This window comes from Ranitomeya imitator, chromosome 3, assembly GCF_032444005.1.
Source record: "Ranitomeya imitator isolate aRanImi1 chromosome 3, aRanImi1.pri, whole genome shotgun sequence".
NCBI classification, from domain to species: domain Eukaryota; kingdom Metazoa; phylum Chordata; class Amphibia; order Anura; family Dendrobatidae; genus Ranitomeya; species Ranitomeya imitator.
Window position 1 is genome coordinate 222,305,852 of NC_091284.1, and position 19,892 is coordinate 222,325,743.

General features: G+C 42.8%; 1 protein-coding gene across 7 annotated transcripts in view; it reads right to left on the bottom strand.

Moving 5' to 3' along the window:
• TRAF3IP3 (TRAF3 interacting protein 3) overlaps window positions 1-19,892 on the bottom strand; it is a 99,407-nt gene that overhangs the window by 37,232 nt on the left and 42,283 nt on the right. For all 7 annotated transcript variants that reach the window (XM_069756164.1, XM_069756167.1, XM_069756169.1 and 4 more), the window contains exons 5-9: window positions 18,004-18,028; window positions 15,103-15,132; window positions 6,370-6,465; window positions 3,538-3,609; window positions 134-274 (exon numbers count right to left, since the gene is read on the bottom strand). In XM_069756164.1, coding sequence (XP_069612265.1) covers window positions 134-274; window positions 3,538-3,609; window positions 6,370-6,465; window positions 15,103-15,132; window positions 18,004-18,028 — 364 coding nt within the window. The remainder of the gene's footprint in view (window positions 1-133; window positions 275-3,537; window positions 3,610-6,369; window positions 6,466-15,102; window positions 15,133-18,003; window positions 18,029-19,892) is intronic.

Below are 19,892 nucleotides of genomic sequence, written 5' to 3' on the forward strand. Positions count from 1 at the left end.
AAATAGACTTTCCCTGCATTTCTCCTGACTTGGCCCCATCCATTTTCACAAGAAATATAGAACTAGCACACATATTGGTAAATGTAAAAACAGCCTTTGCTGTTAGTAAGAAGCAATGTATTTCTGCACAGACCTGCACATTCTGGAGTTGTCGCTCCGATGCTATTTTATCATCTGATATCTTCTGTAGTGACTCTTTGGCTTTCTCCTGATATTTCACCTTTTGATCTTCCATCTCCAACAGAAGTTTTTTCACACTTGTTTTTGGAAAACTCTATAAAATGGGATATAAATGAGGTATTTCATCCTTAACACTACACAAGAAAAAAGGACAGCATCATGAAAATGGGATCACCACAAATCAAGTTCAAAATAATATATAACAAATTTTATTTAGACCACACCACACAAACAACTGTAGTAAAAGCAATTAAAAACTCCCACAAAAGATGGGAGATAAGGGTCCATACAGTACAAAGTATAATACTATGAAAGCATTGAAGAGTCTAATAACCAATAGCGCCGATAATATTATACATACATACAGTGGGAAAAAATCGTAAGAAACCCCAATGTGCATGCTGTGTTCCCTATCAATAACAGATCAACAACCTAATCAAAAGGTCAGGTATGTAGAACACACTAGCCATCCTAAGAGCCAATCACCCACGCAGGCTTGTGAGTGTTTGCAAAGTGTCCATAGGGACCAGACTGCAAGCGGCTACAAGGTAGAGAAAAAGCCGCCCAGAGTCCACTACCAAACCCCCTTCCCACAGTCAAAAGCTGGTAAACGGCTAAATCAAAATCAGGACTCTGTCAATGCCTGACCCACGCGTATCGACGCTGGAGGCGTCTTACCCAAGGTGGACAGCTTTTGACTGTGGGAAGGGGGTTTGGTCAGCTTTATGAATATTCAATACTTAAATACACCAATCTTAACCCCTTAGTGACCGAGCCAAATTTTTGAAATCTGACCAGTGTCACTTTATGTGGTAATAACTCTGCAACGCTTCAACAAATCCCAGTGATTTTGAGATTATTTTTTTCGTGACACATTCTACTTTATGATAATGGTAAATTTAGTTCAACATTTTTTGTGTTTATTTATAAAAAAAAATCAAAAATTTGAGAAAAATGTTAAAAAATTAGCAATTTTCTAAATTTGAATGATTATCCCTTTAATCCAGATAGTCATACAACAGAAAACCATTAATAAATAACATTTCCCACATGTCTGCTTTACATCAGGACCATTTGTAAAATGTTATTTTATTTTGTTAGCATTTTAGGAGGTTTAAAAATGTAGCAGCAATTTTTCATTTCTTTAAAGAAATTTACAAAATTTATTTTTTTAGGGACTTATCCATGTTTGAAGTGACTCTAGGGGTCCCATATATTGGGAAACCCCAAACGTGATATCATTTTAAAAACAGCACCCCTAAACATATTGAAAACTGCTGTCAGGTAGTTTATTAACCCTTCAGGTGCTTTACAGGAATTAATGCAAAGTGGTATGACAGAAATGAAAATGTGTATTTTTACCACCTAAATGTTGCTAACTTCTAAACAGATTACTACAGCCGTCAGACTCTAAGGCCGCTATTTGGTCATGAATTGCCATGGCAAACATCAGGACCGCAAAATCATGATCTGAGGGCACCAATTGGGATAAAGAGGAAGCCCCCACACTCTGTTAACCATTTATAATGATGTAGTCACTATTGACAGCAGCATCTAAGGGGTTAAACAGATTTAGAAGGTGCAAATACTGATCGTGGCTGGTGCAGCAAGTTGTCAGCTATAGTGTACAGCCGACAGATGATGGATTGTCATCTGTATGGGGATACTATTCTCTTATATCTAAGGTCAGTTAAAAGACGTATTGGCGGTCATTAAGGGGTTAAAGAGAATCTGTCAAAGGGTTTTTGTTTCTTCATCTGATAATAGCAGCATAATGTAAAGAAAGAGACCCTGATTCCAGTGATATATCCCTTAGTTTACTGGTTTCAGCAGTTCTGACACAATCAGAGTTTTTAGAAGTAGCAGAGCTCAGAAAGTTACTCCGCCCACACCCCTGATTATCAGCGTTCTGTGTACATTGTATATTGACAGAAAGCTGCTAATGAGTGCTGGGGCTGTGGTTGGACCAGGATGCACACATGCAGTGGTAATCTACAGCTCATAAAACAACAGCACAAAGCCTAATAAGTGACACATCACTGAAATCAGTGCCCCAGGCCCTACGTCATGCTGCCCTCAGATTACATAGCGAAAACCTAGTGACAGATTCCTTCAAAAGATGAAGAAAATAAAGTCCTCTATAGACAACCACAGACTCCTCATTTTGGTGGTTTTGGGGGGGCTCAGCCCAGGGCCATGTGAACACAGTCTCCTTGTCTCAATGACAAGTCGGCATCTTATTGCCAGAGCATGCAGTGCTCCTGAATGAGCTTTAAATGCTGCATCAAGCAGAAGATATGGCTGAGATTACACATTAGGACTCTGAGAACATCAGACATGATAAAACTGCTTCCATTGAGTGATTCTTCACTTGATTTCATTAGAGCATTGATTACGGTCATTCAGGCAGTCATTCCTGTGGTGATGACTCACAAAGATTCCTGTTTACTCAGAACTACCATCACAATTTAACTGGCTCCACTCCAACCTTCAAGTGCACCATCATTTCCATTACAATGCCGCTGTTTAAGCCACATCAAGCAGAGCACTGGTGTATTGCACGGCAATATCTAGGAATACATGGGTTACCAACTGGAAATTGGCATTCTGCTGTGCTCACTGAATTTCCACCAGGCGGCTAATATTCGTGTACGGGAACACAGATCTGGACGCACATATACTGGCCGCTGCATTGGAGAGATAGAGGACAGAGGAGATGATTGAAGCTGGATATGAGAGGGGTCTTGGTGACACTGCTACTGGAATGTCACTATTCGTGGGGAGGTGAGGGTATTGGATGTGGCTCACAACCCCCTCTCAGACCTGAATATGGCTCTCAAGGTAAAGAAGGTTGGGGGCCGCTGCTGTATTGTAATTCACAAACAAAACCAATTCATCATTACAAAACAATGGAGTAATATCAGCTGCTACCACAGATAAAGGGGAGTACGGTTTGGATGTTTACTTAAAAATGACATATATGCAGTGATGCAATTTTAAAGGGGCTGGTCACTTTATAGTTGTATTTCCACAGATATGTTGGGGACATGATTTTGTGGCACTTACTAATATATTGTAATATACTCAATATAAGTATTATCGGTTCTCCTCATGCACTTATTGCTGTCTTCTACACAGACCACATGACTCTCCTGTCCTCAGATTGGCTACAGATGGAGGAGCATGTGACCAGATCTGCTCATCAGCCTCCACCAATTGTAAGACACTGCACATGGGAAATATACTTCTTAATTGGAGGAGCCTAATTGTAATTGTAGGTTATGTATCACAGGACAACATATCTGGAAAAACAACCTTCATGCATACAGAAAGAAATGACTTTTCTATGTAATGTACCTGGGAGCAGAAGAACAGCTGGTTTTCAAGATTTGCCACTTTGGACTTTAAATGGTCCTCATTAAGCTGGGCCTGTAAGACGTGCACCGACAGGAACGGTAATGCAGGTGTTATTAGGTATGTGCAATACTGTCAGGAACGATCACCAACACGCACAGAAAGCAAGCATGAACAAAATGGGCAGTGACGATGCTTTAGTCATCACATACATGAAAACATACCGTCTGCATGTACATACCTAGCTCAGCTCATCTGATCTACTCAGCTGTACTTCCTGTCAAAACCTTTTATCCTGTCATCAGCCTCGCAACCCACCATAGAGGAAACGCTGAACTACCTCCTCTGCTGAGATCAGATTCACCAAGAGATAGCTAGTTCTAGTTATTATCATGATACTAATGTAACTCTTCTCAAACACAGAACACTGTATATATATATATATATATATATATATATATATACTAGATCGTGGCCTGATTCTAATACATCGGGTATTCTAGAATATGCATGTCCCCGTAGTATATGGACAATGATGATTCCAGAATTCGCGGCAGACTGTGCCCGTCGCTGATTGGTCGAGGCAACCTTTATGACATCATCGTCGCCATGGCAACCATTATGACATCTACGTCGATACTGTGCCCGTCGCTGAATCAGAAACGTGAGATGTCTACGTCCTTTATGACATCATCGTCGCTGTGCCCGTTGCTGATTGGTCAAGGCCTGGCGGCCTCGACCAATCAGACACGGGATGTCTACGTCCTTTATGACATCATCGTCGCTGTGCCCGTTGCTGATTGGTCGAGGCCTGGCGGCCTCAACCAATCAGAGACGCGGGATTTCTACGTCGATGCTGTGCCGGTCTCTGATTGGTCGAGGCCTGGCGGCCTCGACCAATCAGAGAGCTGGGATTTCCAGGACAGACAGACAGACGGAAAAACCCTTAGACAATTATATATATAGATATATGTATATATATATATATATATGCATACATACTATATATACATATGTATGTACTTTATTTTATGTATGTAGTGTTATACAAATACATTTCTTTTATCTTACCACAGTGTACGGGCATTATATACAATTTTTTGTTATAGAGTTGAATAAATCGGGTTTCTACATGGTATAAAAGGAGGTCGATGGACTGACAATGAGACCACAGTCACATGTTCAGTATTGTATTTTTTTTTAGTGAGATGCACTGACCCAAAAAATCATAATTCTTTTTGGGTGCAAACAGAAAAATAAAGAAGTAAAATAATGGGGTTGCATAAATATGCACACTCTAAACTAATACTTTGTTGAAATCCCCTTTGAATTTATGACAGCATTCAGTCTTTTTGGGTACGAATCTATCAGCATGGCATATCTAGAGCTGGATATCTTCACCCACTCTTTCAGTAGAACTCCAAATCAGTCAGCTTGTGAAGGCATCTCGTGTGTACAGAGCCCTTTTCAGGTCATCTCACTGATTTTCAATTGGATTTGGGTCTGGGCCCTAAAACTGTGATCTTCTTCTGGCAAAACCATTCTTTTGTTCACTTGGAGGTGTGCTAAGGGTTGCGGTGTTGCGGAAAGTTGACATTTTGTGTCATCTCCAGCTTTTTGGCAAAGGCCCAAAAGTTTTGATTTGGAATTGTTCATGATTCCATTCACCTTGATTAATGCCCCAGTTCCAGCTGCCGAAAAGCAGCCCCAAAGCATAAAGATGCCTCTACCATGCTTCACTGTGTGTATGGTGTTCTTTTGTTGATGGTTTTGCGCCAAATATACCTTTTGGAATTTTGGAATTATGGCCAAAAGAGTTAAAACTTAGTCTCATCTGACCATAGCATGTTTTCCTACATGCTTTTGGCAGACAAAGTAGCTTTTGTTAATACATCCCAGGCTTCAATGTTTTTCTTTTTAAGAAAAGGAATCCGTCTTTCCACCCTATGCCACAGGCAAGACATATGAATTATACAGGTGATTGCTGTCACATGTAGTGTACCACCAGTATTTGCCAGAAATTTCTGCAGTTCCTTTGATGCTGCCTGCCTCTTGGTAGCCTGCATGACAAATTTTCTTCTTGCCCTTTCATATCTATTTTTGAGGGACATTGTTGTGCCAAAGTTAAACCACTTATTGATGACTATTTTCACTGTGTTCCATGGTATATCTAATACTTTCAACAATCAGATACTTTTACTGTGTTGAAAGCTGATTACTCATCATGGCTTTTGCTATAAAATGCAACTAAGAAGATGTCAGGAAAGTCCTACTAGGATAGCCAACTTTTATATATAATTGTCAGAATCACGGTAAATAATGGCAGTTGTGTATTGACTGACTACTATTTAACATGCATTTAAATGAATTGGCTAATTATGAACACAACCACATCCCCAATGCTAAGAGAGTGTTCATATTTATGCAACCACAATATTTAATTTTTGTTATTTTAATAACCCCCCTCAAAGATTTCAGTTTGTTTCTCAATAGAACTGTACAGAGTATGGGTGACATTAAAGGTGCAAAGAATGATGAAATTATTCTTCTTGGTGTAATTTTTAATATGCCAAAAACCTGACATTTTAACAGGGCTGTGTAGACTTTTTATATTCACTGAATGTCCATCTATTTTTTTACATTATATTCACTGGTCATTTAATTATGCGCACATAGTGATTGGCAACTGGTTAATTCATATAATCAGAAAGCAGTTAGGGATACTAAGTTCTCTTTGTTTTTACTACAATTAGATAATTTATATAGATTTTCTTCTTTTGCCTGACAGTAAACTATTCTTATCAGTAATTGGATACTAAAACAGTCAGTAATTACCATCCATGACTTCTCTGAGGTTTGTACCAGTACACTGAGAAGCTCCTGTAAGATACAAAGTTTCCTCTTCAGTTTCCTCTCCCTGTGTAGGGCTTCCTGCAAAATGTTAAGGAAACTCAATAAATACATATTACTCATTTAACAATTTTCTGGTGACCACAAACTTGGTGCAAACTTATTAATATCTTAGACCTGAAAAATCCTTTATATAAAAAAGGTAATACCTTAACTAACTATAACTGCGTATTTAGATTGATCTAGCAAGCCACTATGGCATGAGAAAACAAAGAGTTAGACCCGATTTATTAAGACTGGAAATTCGTATGTCATTCCTAATGAGTAGTGTACAGGAATAAAATGAGTTCAGTGTATCTTATCAGTCATGTGTGCCTCCATGTGCTTCACCAGAAATATTAGTCCAGTCAGGGATTGATATAACAATTTTGAAGTAAGAAATGCCACCAGTTTTGTTGAATATGGTGAGTGGGCGTAGCCATGCCCCAACTCAACTCCTCTTTGTTCTGCCCATTCTGGTGGAGCTGAACAAAACTGGTGTGAAAAAGCCAAAAGTCGCAAGTGGTTTTATGCCAGGTTTCTAGCTTATACAGTTTGATGAATCAAGGTCTAAATGTCAAGATTCTCAGAGGCCACAGGTTCAAAAAGACTACCCTCGAACAGATTTGGCACAAATTTCTAAGTCTGGCAGATTCCAGAGAAATCACTACTTTAATCCCTTTTCAGGGATCTGGTCTAACAACAGGGTCCAGTGGATTGCTTCCGTGTTACAGCTGCTGTCCAGAAAAGCGAACCAGAGGCAGGAAGGGTCAGAGCCAAGAGGTCAAGTTATGGACAAAATTGTAAAGGAAACACCAAGGTTACTTACTGGTAGCCGGTTTTTCCGGAACCCATGACGGCACACCTGAGAGAGATGGGATCCGCCCAGCCAGGACAGTAAACCCTACTGAAAATAAAAGGGCGGTACCTCTCTGTTGCTTCAGTTGGTTTTCAGAGCATGAGAGGCCCCCCTGGTTAGTACACATGGCAATCCAACACCACATCATATTAACTAAAAGCACCCAAAACAACAGTGCATACCGAAAGGGTGAAAAAAGGGGAATATACGGGTCCCGTCATGGGTTCCGGAAAAAACGGCTACCAGTAAGTAACCTTGGTGTTTTCCCTTCCCCCATGACGGCACACCTGGGAGACTTTTGTAGAAAGAAAAAACCTTAGGGAGGGACCACCGCTTGGAGTACCCTTCTACCACAGGTTAGGTCAGCAGAGGAGGAAAGGTCTAGCTGGTAGTGTTTTAAAAAAGTCGAGGGTGAGGACCAGGTAGCGGCCTTGCAAATTTGGTCAATTGATACCTCAGCCTTCTCTGCCCAGGAGGTAGCCATAGCTCTGGTGGAGTGAGCCTTGATGTCATCAGGAACCGGAGTGCCACTTGCAGAATAGGTACTTTTAGCTACCCCACACTCCTTTTTACTACCCTGAAAGGCTACAAATAGGGTTTGATCTTTCCTCCACTGACTATTCATGGTCATGTATTGTAACATGGATCTCTTTACATCTAACATATGGAACTTTCGTTCCCCAGGATTTTTAGGATTATTACAAAATGATGGTAATGTAATCTCCTGACTCCTATGAAATTTTTGGACTACTTTGGGGAGATACGCTGGATCTGGTCTTAGGATTATCCTGTCATCAAGAACCTGAGTGTAAAGAAGGCATATTGATAGAGCTTGTAAATCACCTACCCTACGGGCCGATGTTAGGGCTACTAGTAGGACTGTTTTCAGGGTGAGTCATTTAGGTGATAACTCCTGCAAAGGCTCAAAAGGATCTTTGGTTAAAGCCTCCAAGACTAGATTTAGATCCCAAGGAGGAATTTTCGGGATAACAACCGGTCTAGACCTGCCACAGGATTTTATGAATCGTGAAACCCACCTATTAGATGCTAGGTTGCAATTATATAGGCCTCCTAAGGCTGAAACTTGAACCTTAAGGGTGCTTGTTGCTAATCCTAGTTGCAAGCCTGCTTGTAGAAATTCTAGGATGGGACCCACTGGAGCTACATCCCCTAACGGTTTACCCAAGAAGTCTAAAAATTTCTTCCAGGTCCTACCGTAGATTCTAGATGTTATAGGCTTTCTGCTTTTTAACAGGGTGGAGACTAACCCTGGTGAGAATCCTTGGCGACTCAGTAGTGCCCTCTCAAATTCCAGGCTGCCAGATGGAAGCCCTTCACCTGAGAGTGGGTCACTGGTCCTTGGGTTAACAGGTCCGGCACATCTGGCAGAATCCATGGGTCTGTTAACGACATCTGCCTTAGAAGGGAGAACCATGGTCTTCTTGGCCAGAATGGAGCTATGAGCATTATTTTCGCTCGGTCTTCTCTGATTTTCCGGACTACTGTTGGAATCATAACTATCGGGGGAAATGCGTAAGCCAGAGAAAATTTCCACGGTATTAGTAGGGCATCTACTGCAAAAGGATGTTCCTTTGGGTTCAGTGAGCAAAATTTTTTCACTTTTTTGTTGTGTGAGGTGGCAAACAAGTCTATCTCTGGTATACCCCAGGCCTGTATTATTCGTTGGAAGACCACGGGATTCAGGGACCCTTCCCCTTGTCTCAGAATTCTGCGACTCAGAAAGTCTGCCTGTGAGTTTTCTACACCTCTTATGTGTAGTGCTGTTAGGGAAGGTAGGTGTTGTTCTGCCCAATGAAATAGTAAGTTTGACACCTCCATGAGGTTCCAAGACCTCGTCTCCCCCTGGTGATTGATATAGGCCACTACTGCTCGATTGTCCGTCATGATTCGAGCATGGCGGCCCTGGAGCAGGGGAAGAAAATGTTTCAAGGACTTTTCTACTGCCCATAGTTCTTTTACATTTGAGCCATAGCTCCTTTCTTGGGAGGACCAAGTTCCTTGAACTGAATGGGATCTCAAGTGAGCTCCCTAACCTAAACCGCTTGCGTCGGTCATTATGATGTCCTCGACCGGTTTCTGCCACTGGACTCCCATAGTGAGATGTTCCTCTATGGTCCACAAATTAAGGAATTTCTTACCTCCCGATGAAGACATAGATTTCCTTCCAAACGCCCTTTTAACAGTCTTTGAGCTGACAGAACTTTCCACTGCAGTTGTCTCAGGTGGAATTGTGCCCATCCTACGGCTGGAATGCAAGATGTTAACGAGCCTAGTAGGGACATCGCTTTTCTTAGGGTCATCTCGGGTTGGTGTATTGTTGCAGTGGTCAAGTTGATTATTTTGGCTACTTTGTTCTCTGGGAGGAGGCAGAGCTGACGTTCTGAATCTAGTATCAAACCTAGGAAGGACTGCACCTTTACTGGAACTAACTTCGATTTGGGAACATTTATCATCCAATCCAGCTCTATTAGAGTTGATGTCACTATCGTTATCTGATGGGAGCAATCGGCCTCTGTCTTCCCTATTACAAGAAGATCGTCCAAGTATGGGACAATCACGACATTCCGGGAATGGAGGTATGACATTACCTCTGCCATCACCTTGGTGAAGACCCTGGGAGCTGTAGATAGGCCGAATGGAAGGTTGTATATTGGTAATATTTCACTTGGTTTTGTATGTAGAGTGCCACCCTCAAGTATCTCCAGTATCCGTGATGTATTGGAATATGGTAATATGCCTCTTTTAAGTCTATTACTGCCATGAAGCAGTGAGGAAACAGAAGATTTGTGGTTGTATTGATGGACTCCATCTTGAAGGAGTAGTTGTCTATTGAATGGTTGAGTTTTCTTAGGTTGATTATGGTTCTCCAAGAGCCATCAGGTTTTTTTATTACAAAGAGGGGGGAGTAAAACCCCCTTCTTACTTCCTGAAGCGGGACTTCTTGCAAGACATTTTTTTAAATCAGACCAAGGACTTCTGTTTCTAGAGCTACTTGTTCCTGCCGGACTTTCCTCCGAGGAATTATTATAAAATTGTGCCTGGGTGGACGGATAAATTTTATTTTTAGGCTGTCTTTTATAATATTTAAAACCCAGGTGCTCGGGGAGATGTTTATCCAGGCTGGATAGAAGAGGGAGAATCTTCCTCCAACCTCTGATGTAATGTCATTGGGGGGACGTCTTTGCTGATGTAGATGGCCCTTTGAACATAAAGCCCGATCTCCTTTTATCTTTGAAATCCCAATTTCTCCTATCTCCTGGAGGTCGGCCTCTGTTAAATCTTCTCCGAAAAAAAGGTTTTTTAGGATCTTTAGGGAAGGTTGGAAAGGCTTTCTTTTTGTCTCCTGCCTGTTCCAAGATCTCTTCTAACTTTTTCCCAAAGAGGAGTTGACCGTCGCATGGGATGGAGCATAGCTTATGTTTGGATGGCAAATCTCCCGGACACCCTTTAAGCCATAAGGCTCTCCTGGCCGCATTGGACAGGCCCGCTGCTCTAGCTGTTAATCTTCCAGAGTCCACGGAGGAATCTGCCAAGAAAGCTGCTGCCCCTTGAACTAGGGATATGTTTGCAAGAATGTCATTCCCAGGAACTTTATTCCTTAGCTGGTCTTCAATCTGCTGTAACCAGACCATAAGAGCGCAAGCCGTACATGTTCCAGCTATAGCTGGTTTCAAGCCCCCTGCTGCGGCTTCCCAGATGTGTTTCAAAAACCCATCTGCTTTTTTGTCCAGTGGATCTTTTAGGACACCTGAATCTTCTAACGGAAGGGACGATTTTTTCAAGGATTTGGCTACCGCACCGTCAATTTTAGGGATTTTCTCCCAGGATTCGGAGTCTTTTTCTTCAAAAGGATATCTTCTTTTTGATGAAGAAGGTAGGGTACCCATTCTTTCGGGTTTCTTCCATTCTTTTTCGATCAATGCTTTGATTTTTGCATTGACCGGAAATGTTAGTTTTCTTTTTTCCTCTAAACCGCCAAACATGACATCCTCAAGTGACCTAGGCGTCTTTTCCTCTTTAAGACCCATAGCAGTTCTAACCGCTTTAACTAATTTTTCTACATCCTCAGTTGGGAAACATGGACGCCCCCCTGTATCACTATCTGAGGAGGAATCTGAGGACTGGATAGAGGCGGAGGAGGTAGAGGGAGACCGGGATGATTTTTGACTCTCCTGTTTCTGAGAGGCCTCCGAATCCGTAGACTGCTTTTCCTCCCTGCTTTTTTGAGGGCCAGTTTTAAGGAGTCTTTAATCTCTGCCTGTATTATGGCTTTAAGGCTAGTAGCGAAATTAGGGGTCTCTTCCTGTATAGTTCTATTAATGTAGTCAGCGCAGAGGTCCTTCTGCCATTGAACTGCAAGCGGGTCTTTACAAAGGGCATATTCACGGTTCTTTGTTTTCCGCTAGATTTCCTCGACCCCTAGTGATCAAACAGAAAAAATGGACCCCGTTACCATAAGGGTGACATTCACGCAGATCACTCACCACCGCCGACAATCAAGGGTACCGGTTTTGAAGGCTGGACAGATGCACGTGCAGTGTCCTTCCTGGACGCTGAAGAGTCTTGCCGGACAGGACGACTGCTGCTCCTACCACTTGAGCGGCTGCTCCTGTGCTGGTGGCTCGGCAAAGCATCTGATGAGAGCTCCTGACGCTGCTGCTGCTGCTGCTGTGATGGCGGTGGCTGCTGCTCCTGTTGTCCCACTTCCATGTTGAAGCTTTTGGACATGAGTGCATCTTCTGTGGTCAAGCACCCTTTTATGGGGGACCACTGCACTCCCCGCCTCCTCCGGTGCCCAATAGTGGCCCCTCCCCTCCTCTGCCGCGCCGCCGGAGTCCCATTCCACCGGCCGGCGTTTCTTCATGGGTGCCGCCATCTTGGATCCGGCGCCCGCCCCCGACGTCACGCGGGCATGCCCATTCCCAGCGTGCCTTGCGCGTGAGGACAGACGGGCGACCCGGAAGCGGCCGCCGCACCTGGATGCCAGCAGAGGGAGGAGGGCGGCGTGGCAGCCACGGAAGGAGCTGGAATATCTGACCGTGCTGCAACAACGCCCGCTCGGATGCAGAGACCTGAGTAAGTGGAATTACCGCCGTGTTCAGCACGAGGGTCCCTGTCAGGACAGGAAACCCAACTGAAGCGACAGAGATACCACCCTTTTATTTTCAGTAGGGTTTCCTGTCCTGGCCGGGCGGATCCCCTCTCTCTCAGGTGTGCCGTCATGGGGGAAGGGAAAACAGGTAGTCAAAAGTCAAGCTGATGTAACAGAACAGGAATAATCAGAACTACAAACAGGAGCAGAGAACAGAAGTATAAACCAAGGCAGCAACGCTATTGACTGGCACTGGAGTCAGAGCTTCAGGGGTTTAAATAGCTGACTGCTCCACCCAGAGCTCTCAGTAAGGTGTGATCAAAACCTAGACTAAAATTAACCCCCGTAGCTCCCTTATAAGGTAGTACCAAAAGTCCCAGGGAGACAACAGGACTGGTGCTGTCACACGTCACAAGTAACAAAAGTGCACTGTTACCCAGCAGTTAAAATTGAAACAGAGGATGTGTGACTTGGCGCAGATGTTACTTTAAGTATCTTTACACTTTACCCCTTTCAACCCTGCACCATATACAGCTCTGGCAAAAATTAAGAGACCACTGCAAAATGTTCAGTTTGTCTGATTTTTCGCTATATTTTTAGGCAAAATATAAATTTTTAATTTATTCAATAAACTACTGACAACATGTCTCCGAATTTCCAAGCAATACATTTTGTATTTTTTTCTGAAAAGGAGAAATGGTCAAAATTAGAAAAAAAAACAGTGCCTTCAAACCTCAAATAATGTAAAGAAAACAAGTTCATAACCATTTATAAACAACAATACTAATGTTTTAACTCAGCAATAGTTCAGAAATCAATATTTTGTGGAATAACCATGATTTTTAATCACAGCTGTCATGCGTCTTGGCATGCTTTCCACCAGTCTTTCACACTGATCCTGGCACAAAAATGTAAGCAGTTCTGCTTTGTTTGATGGCTTGTGACTATCCATCATGCTCTTGATTACAATTCAGAGGTTTTAAATGGGGTTCCGGTCTGGAAATTGGGTTGCCCATGACAGGGTTTTGATGTGATGGTCTCTTTATTTTTTGCCAGAGCTGTATTTACAGCATAGGTACGTGGTTGTTAAGGTGGATCCCTGTAGATGCACTGCGCTAGAATGGCACAGGACCAGGAATTATATTATTTAAACAGAGGAAGGACTTATACTACAAAAATTTAGGGATATGTGGCTTTCTGGCAAAATGTATGGGAAACTTTAAACATTCACCCTACAGGTATCATGAAAGTAGGGGATTTAAGTAGAAGCATGCAATGGTGATTTCCTCATCTCAAACAATTTATTGAAACAAAAGCCAACAACAGTGGTGGGTATATCCTCACAAAAAATGTCAATGTCTCAATAACTTGTCATGTGGCCTTGAGCATAAACTACAGCTTGACAACAACGTTTCATGCTGTTCACAAGTCAAGTTATTGTCTGCTGAGGCATGGAATCCCACTCTTCCTGAATTGCGGCCCTCAGGTCATTGAAGTTCTGGGGTACAGAGTAACGAGCCTCTACACAGCAACTCAGCTGATACCATAGGTTTTGTATGGGATTCAGGTCTGGAGAAAGTGCAGGCCACTCCATTTGAGGCATCCCAGACTCCAGCAGCTGTTCCCTAATGATGCGGCCTCTATGAGCTTGAGCATTTTTGTCCATGAAGATGAAATTAGGCCTGTGTTGTTCATGCAGTCACAATGACTGGATTAATATTATTCAAATAGCAGGGGCTTATCACTGTACAAGGTGTAGGGCAGTTCTGATTACACACACCTGCCCACACTAACAGCACCAAAGGCTCGTCTGGTGACAACAGAGGCTGGTGCCTAGTGATCTCTTTTATGTCTCTAACATCGTTTGTGGCCATCATTTCTGCTCAGTGTGAACAGACTTTAATCAGTGAACAGCACCTAAGCCCACATGGGCCTCGTACAGCGTAGATGTTCCCTGGCCCATGCAAGATGAGGACACCTGTGCCAGGTGGTGGGATTAGGTACTCTTGCAGGCCATCTAGCACGCAAACAACACTGATGTAAATGGATTTGAATGGTCTGACGTGACACTTGGGTGTTTTTTACCTCCCTTAAATGTGCATGGAGTTGTGTGGCATTCATCATCCGATCCAAAGGGCATTTTCGCAATGAAGTGGTCATTAGTGTGGGATGTGGCCAGAGGACATCCACTTCTCTGCCAGTCTCTCTGCTACAAATTGCTGAAGACACTGACACTATAAGCTCAGTGACTACTTATATCTGAGAACATCCGTTTTGAATCCTCGCAATGGCAAGGTACTGTTGATCAGTCTTGGTCTCATGACTTCAAAATGTGAACAGCATGATGTGGAGGACTGTTTAATACCAATACTAATTGAAACCCAAAATGTATTGGCCGATTCATGAATAAAAAATATCCATTGTGAATTTTGCTATTAAGCTCCTTGTTAGCAATTTTTCAAAATGTGCTAAAGCATTGAACATTTGGACATGTGCATTCAAAGGTTTAGAAAAGGGCACATTAAGTTCCCCTGAAAAGGTTAGAGTGCCTTTTAGGTTCATCCTGAAATTTCACCCGAAAGCCAAATATCCCTAACTTTTTGTGAGTAGTGTATATTTATCCTTCACGCTGTATGTCTAGCTTTTGTTTAAAAAAAAGCAGTACAAAGTGCAGTGTGTGAATCTACCTTTAGATTACTGTACTTACCATCAGGTATTCAGAGAGCTGAAGTAACTCCTGAAACAATAAAGAAGTATGAAATATTATAGAAGTAACATTTTTTTAGCTTGCGGTGGACTCAAATTAAAATATTTTATCATGGTCAATACACTGGTAAAACACTGGTTTTCTGAAATGCATACACTAATTAGCTGTCCAGTAGCGTATCTCTATAGCAATGTGAGGTACAACATGTTCTGCTTCTTGGGATACCAGGTGGCTTAATTTTATATTTTGGGTGCAGTACCAGCTCACTAGCCTCATCAGGTCTAATAGATCAATTGAATAATGAAATCTAGTTACGAATTCCTTGTATCAATGCTTAGAATTAGAATTAAAATAGTGGACAGTCATCTAAGGGGAAAAGTTCTACAACTAAAGTCATCCCTGACCATGAGATTTGCAGGTGAGTGTCAGGTGTAGAAAATAGCTTGTACATGCTATTATGGAGCAAGCTCAGCTCCACAGCACGCTTGGTATACAACCTAAAATCCCCCAAAAGTTGGGATGCTGTGTAAAATGTAAAGAAAACAAGAATGTAATAATTTGGAAATGTCAAACAGCCATATTTTATTCACAACAGAACATGGAGTACATAAGAAGCTAAAAGTTAATTTTTAAAAGTAAAATTTTAAAATGCCTAAGGTATAAATTGATGGCAGCAACACATCTCAAAAAAATTGTGACAATGTTAACAAAAGGCTGAAAAAAAGTGGTACTAATGGAAACAACTGGAGGGTTAATTTATAACTAAGTCACATAACGGTGTGTAAAAAGGCATGTTTGAGAGGCAGAGTCTCTCAAAAGCAAATATGGTCAGAGGTTCACCAAACTCTGAACAACTGTGTCTAACATTGTGGAACAATTCAGAAAAATGTTTCTCAACATAAAACTGCAAAGAGTTATTCCACCATCTACAGTATATAATATTATGAAAAGATTTGGTGATGCTTGAGAAATCCATGTGCACATGGGACAAGGCAGACAGTCAATATTGGATGCCCGTCATATATGGTATCTCAGGGCACAACATTAAAGGGAATCTGTCAGTAAGATCAACTCTCCTAAGCCGTCTATGGTCTGGGCACAGATCTGCATGAGATATCTGATCACAGAGAGTAAGGTGTCATCTTATTCAGCCTCCTGTGACCTGCATACCCATATAGATGACTTAAGGTACCTTCACACATAACGATATTGTTAACGATATCGTTGCTTTTTGTGACGTAGCAACGATATCGTTAATTAAATCGTTATGTGTGACAGCGACCAACGATCAGGCCCCTGCTGGGAGATCGTTGGTCGCTGAATAAAGTCCAGAACTTTATTTCGTCGCTGGACTCCTCCTGACATCGCTGGATCGGCGTGTGTGACACCGATCCAGCGATGTCTTCACTGGTAACCAGGGTAAACATCGGGTAACTAAGCGCAGGGCCGCGCTTAGTAACCCGATGTTTACCCTGGTTACCATCCTAAAAGTAAAAAAAAACAAACGCTACATACTTACCTACAGCTGTCTGTCCCCCGGCGCTGTGCTCTGCACTCCTCCTGTACTGGCTGTGAGCGTCTGTCAGCCGGAAAGCAGAGCGGTGACGTCACCGCTCTGCTTTCCGGCCGCTGTGCTCACAGCCAGTACAGGAGGAGTGCAGAGCACAGCGCTGGAGGACAGACAGCTGTAGGTAAGTATGTAACGTTTGGTTTTTTTTACTGTTAGGATGGTAACCAGGGTAAACATCGGGTTACTAAGCGCGGCCCTGCGCTTAGTAACCCGATGTTTACCCTGGTTACCGGCATCGTTGGTCACTGGAGAGCTGTCTGTGTGACAGCTCTCCAGCGACCAAACAGCGACGCTGCAGCGATCCGGATCGTTGTCGGTATCGCTGCAGCGTCGCTTAATGTGAAGGTACCTTTAGGATGGGTGATCCTACTTACAGATTCCCTTTAAAAATAGCTTCCTAACTGCCAGCTGTCAATCAGCATGACGTCGGCAGTCAGGCCCTGTCCACAGAGCAGCCTGGAAGAAGAACAGCTGTTCTGTTGATGTGGAGCAGCTAAATCACCGGCAGGAGCGGTTGGTGACTGCTCAATGCCAGCACTGGGTAGAAGAGGCAGGTAGTTACTTCTGTTAGCAACTACCTTCCTGTTAGTTTTGGACAACCCCTTTCATTTTTTGAAATGAAATTGAAAAGGTATTTCATATTCTGATATGTGTTCTATGCTTTATTGTGAGTAAAATATGGCAGTAAGAGATTTCCAAATTATCTTGTTTTCTTTGCATTTTAAACAGCTTAGAACTGGGGTTATACCTGTACTCAACATATGAAGTACATGTAGGTAAATTTTGGGGAACGGGTAAAAAGTTGAGCTCAAGATTTTTTATACACTGTAGTATTATTTAATTCAATTTCCTAAAATGGTGAAGTAGGCTATCAGGATATTAGATGACACTGGGATAAACTTAATGTGAATTGGGGCTTTGGATGTGGGCTGCACAGTGGCTTAGTGGTTGACTCTTTTGCCTTTCAAAAATGGGTCCTCAGTTAAAATCAGGGCAACATTTGCATAGAATTTGCATGTTCTTAATGTATTTGCATGTATTTCCTTTTATTTGTTTCTCTTTATTCCCAGACTACAAAAATACGCTGATACTTCATATAACATTGGTCCCCGATGTGTATAGGCATGAGGTATAGGAAGATTACAGTGTGAGCCATAGTGTGAACATAGACGGATTGCAGTGATTATGTTCTGTGTACAGAGCTCACTTTTGCCAATAGAATAGTGTTACGATATAAAACAAAATTAAGGATTGACAATTAGAGAATACCGGATTATGTTACAACATCACATAGCATAAAGGAATAAAACAAAAATCCTGTGTGTCCTTACCCCATCCAATACAGCTATGGCACAACTATAAAAGATAAGAAACAGAATTCATAAATCATCATCAAAAACTAAAACTACAGCTAAAATATAGACATACAAATTACAAACATAAGCATTCAATCTATTAAAAAAGTCAACCTTGTATTTGCCAGTGAGCTCTGGGCCTAGGAGGGTCATTTAAAGAGTAATTGTCATATTAAACTTGATTTAACAAATCAATAGCATACATAAAAATAAGCAACTTTGTAGTACCAGATTCAATGGAAATGGGAGAAGAAGGGTGGAGCTAGAAGCGGACACAGACATTTTGCTGCCCATCCTTCTAAATCAACAGTCACAGTTCTCCGTAGAACTCTATAAGCACCAACTGTCATCTCCTATCTCAGTAATGGGAAGATTTGAGTTCATTAAAGAAAGATTTTACCAACGAATTGAGATTTAATAATCAATGCAGGAGGAGAAAGAACCAGATTTCTCTAATAATATATTACAAAGTTTCTTATTTGCACTCATTAAAGCGATGGTAATTGCTGCAAATTGATTTGCTGTATGGGAGCCCAGAGAGCCGTTTCTTACTCTCTGGGATCGGTGGCTCTACTCTTGATTAGCCTGCCTGGCATGATATCACATGTCATGCCAGGCTGCTAGTGAAAAAAGAACCGTGAATGCCAGGAGTTAGGAGGTGGTTCTCAGGGCTGCCATCCAGCAGACAAATATTACTGATCTTACTGCTGTACTGGGTCCTGTGAATAAATTTGCACCAACTCTACCATTAATGCTTTTTTACTCTAGTTAAGGTTTTCAAGATGCCCTATACATCATAGTACACAACACCATAGAAAATACTACAGTGCCTGCATATGGGCATATGCACCGTCTTCATGAATCAGAAGCATCTGACGAGTATCGCGTGAATCTGTGTGCCACACAGGAACAGCTTTGTGCGGTCTGCACATCCAGCGGTAGCAGTGAGTCCATCCACCCCGCTGTGTGCTCTTGGCAGTCATGACTTCCAGAGCATTACTCACTGGAGGGCTGAAGAGGGGCCAGAATGTATTCCAGGATCCCTCTCAGGTACACTCTGAGGCTGGAGGAGAGTTGCGGGCCTGCAGCTTCTTCAGATCCCGGGAGGAATTCTTGCCACAGCTTATTTCCTGTTCACGGCCTGCTAGGTACCAAACCCATCTAGCGTTGATCCCCGGTGATGTGTCTGCTGGGGGTCGAACTCAGGGCCAGACGGGTGTTGTGTCGGCAGGGAGGATTGCGGCCTCCAGAGTACGGTCTGCGAGGCCCTGGACCTGTACAGTGGTGGGCCCCAATGATGTGCCAGTTGGGGGTCGAACCCAGTTCCACAGGGACGTCAAGAGACTTCTCAGTGGTCGGTTGGGAGGGTTGTGGCCTGCCTCTGTGGTGCAGCCTGCCAGAATGCAGTTGGTGATAGCAGAGGCCCCTGGTGATGTCCCAGCTGGTTGTCAAACTCGTGGCTGGAGATAATCTGAATGTCCCTCCTGCAGTCTGCAGGGGGGACAGGGCCAGCATAGGCTCCAGAGGTGGGCATGGAGTTCCAGGGAACTCTGAACTCATCACAGCCGGTGGGGCTGCCACATGTTGCTGAGCTTCCAAAAGGCATTTAGCAGGAGGAAGAAGGCGGTCAGATGTAGGACAAGAGCTTGGTGCAGAAATCGGGGGGTTTGACTGCAGATGGCGGTGGGCAGATCCTTCTGCTGTTCTACCTGTGACTGACGATGACAGCAGAAATCCACAGTACAGTGGTGAAGACAGAGAGATATCCCAGGGAGCATCAAGGGATGATCACGTCCCAGCGAGCGATGTGGCGGCTGTTTCAAGGTTATTGCCAAGCCAGCTTGGTGAGGAGACGGCGATTGTAT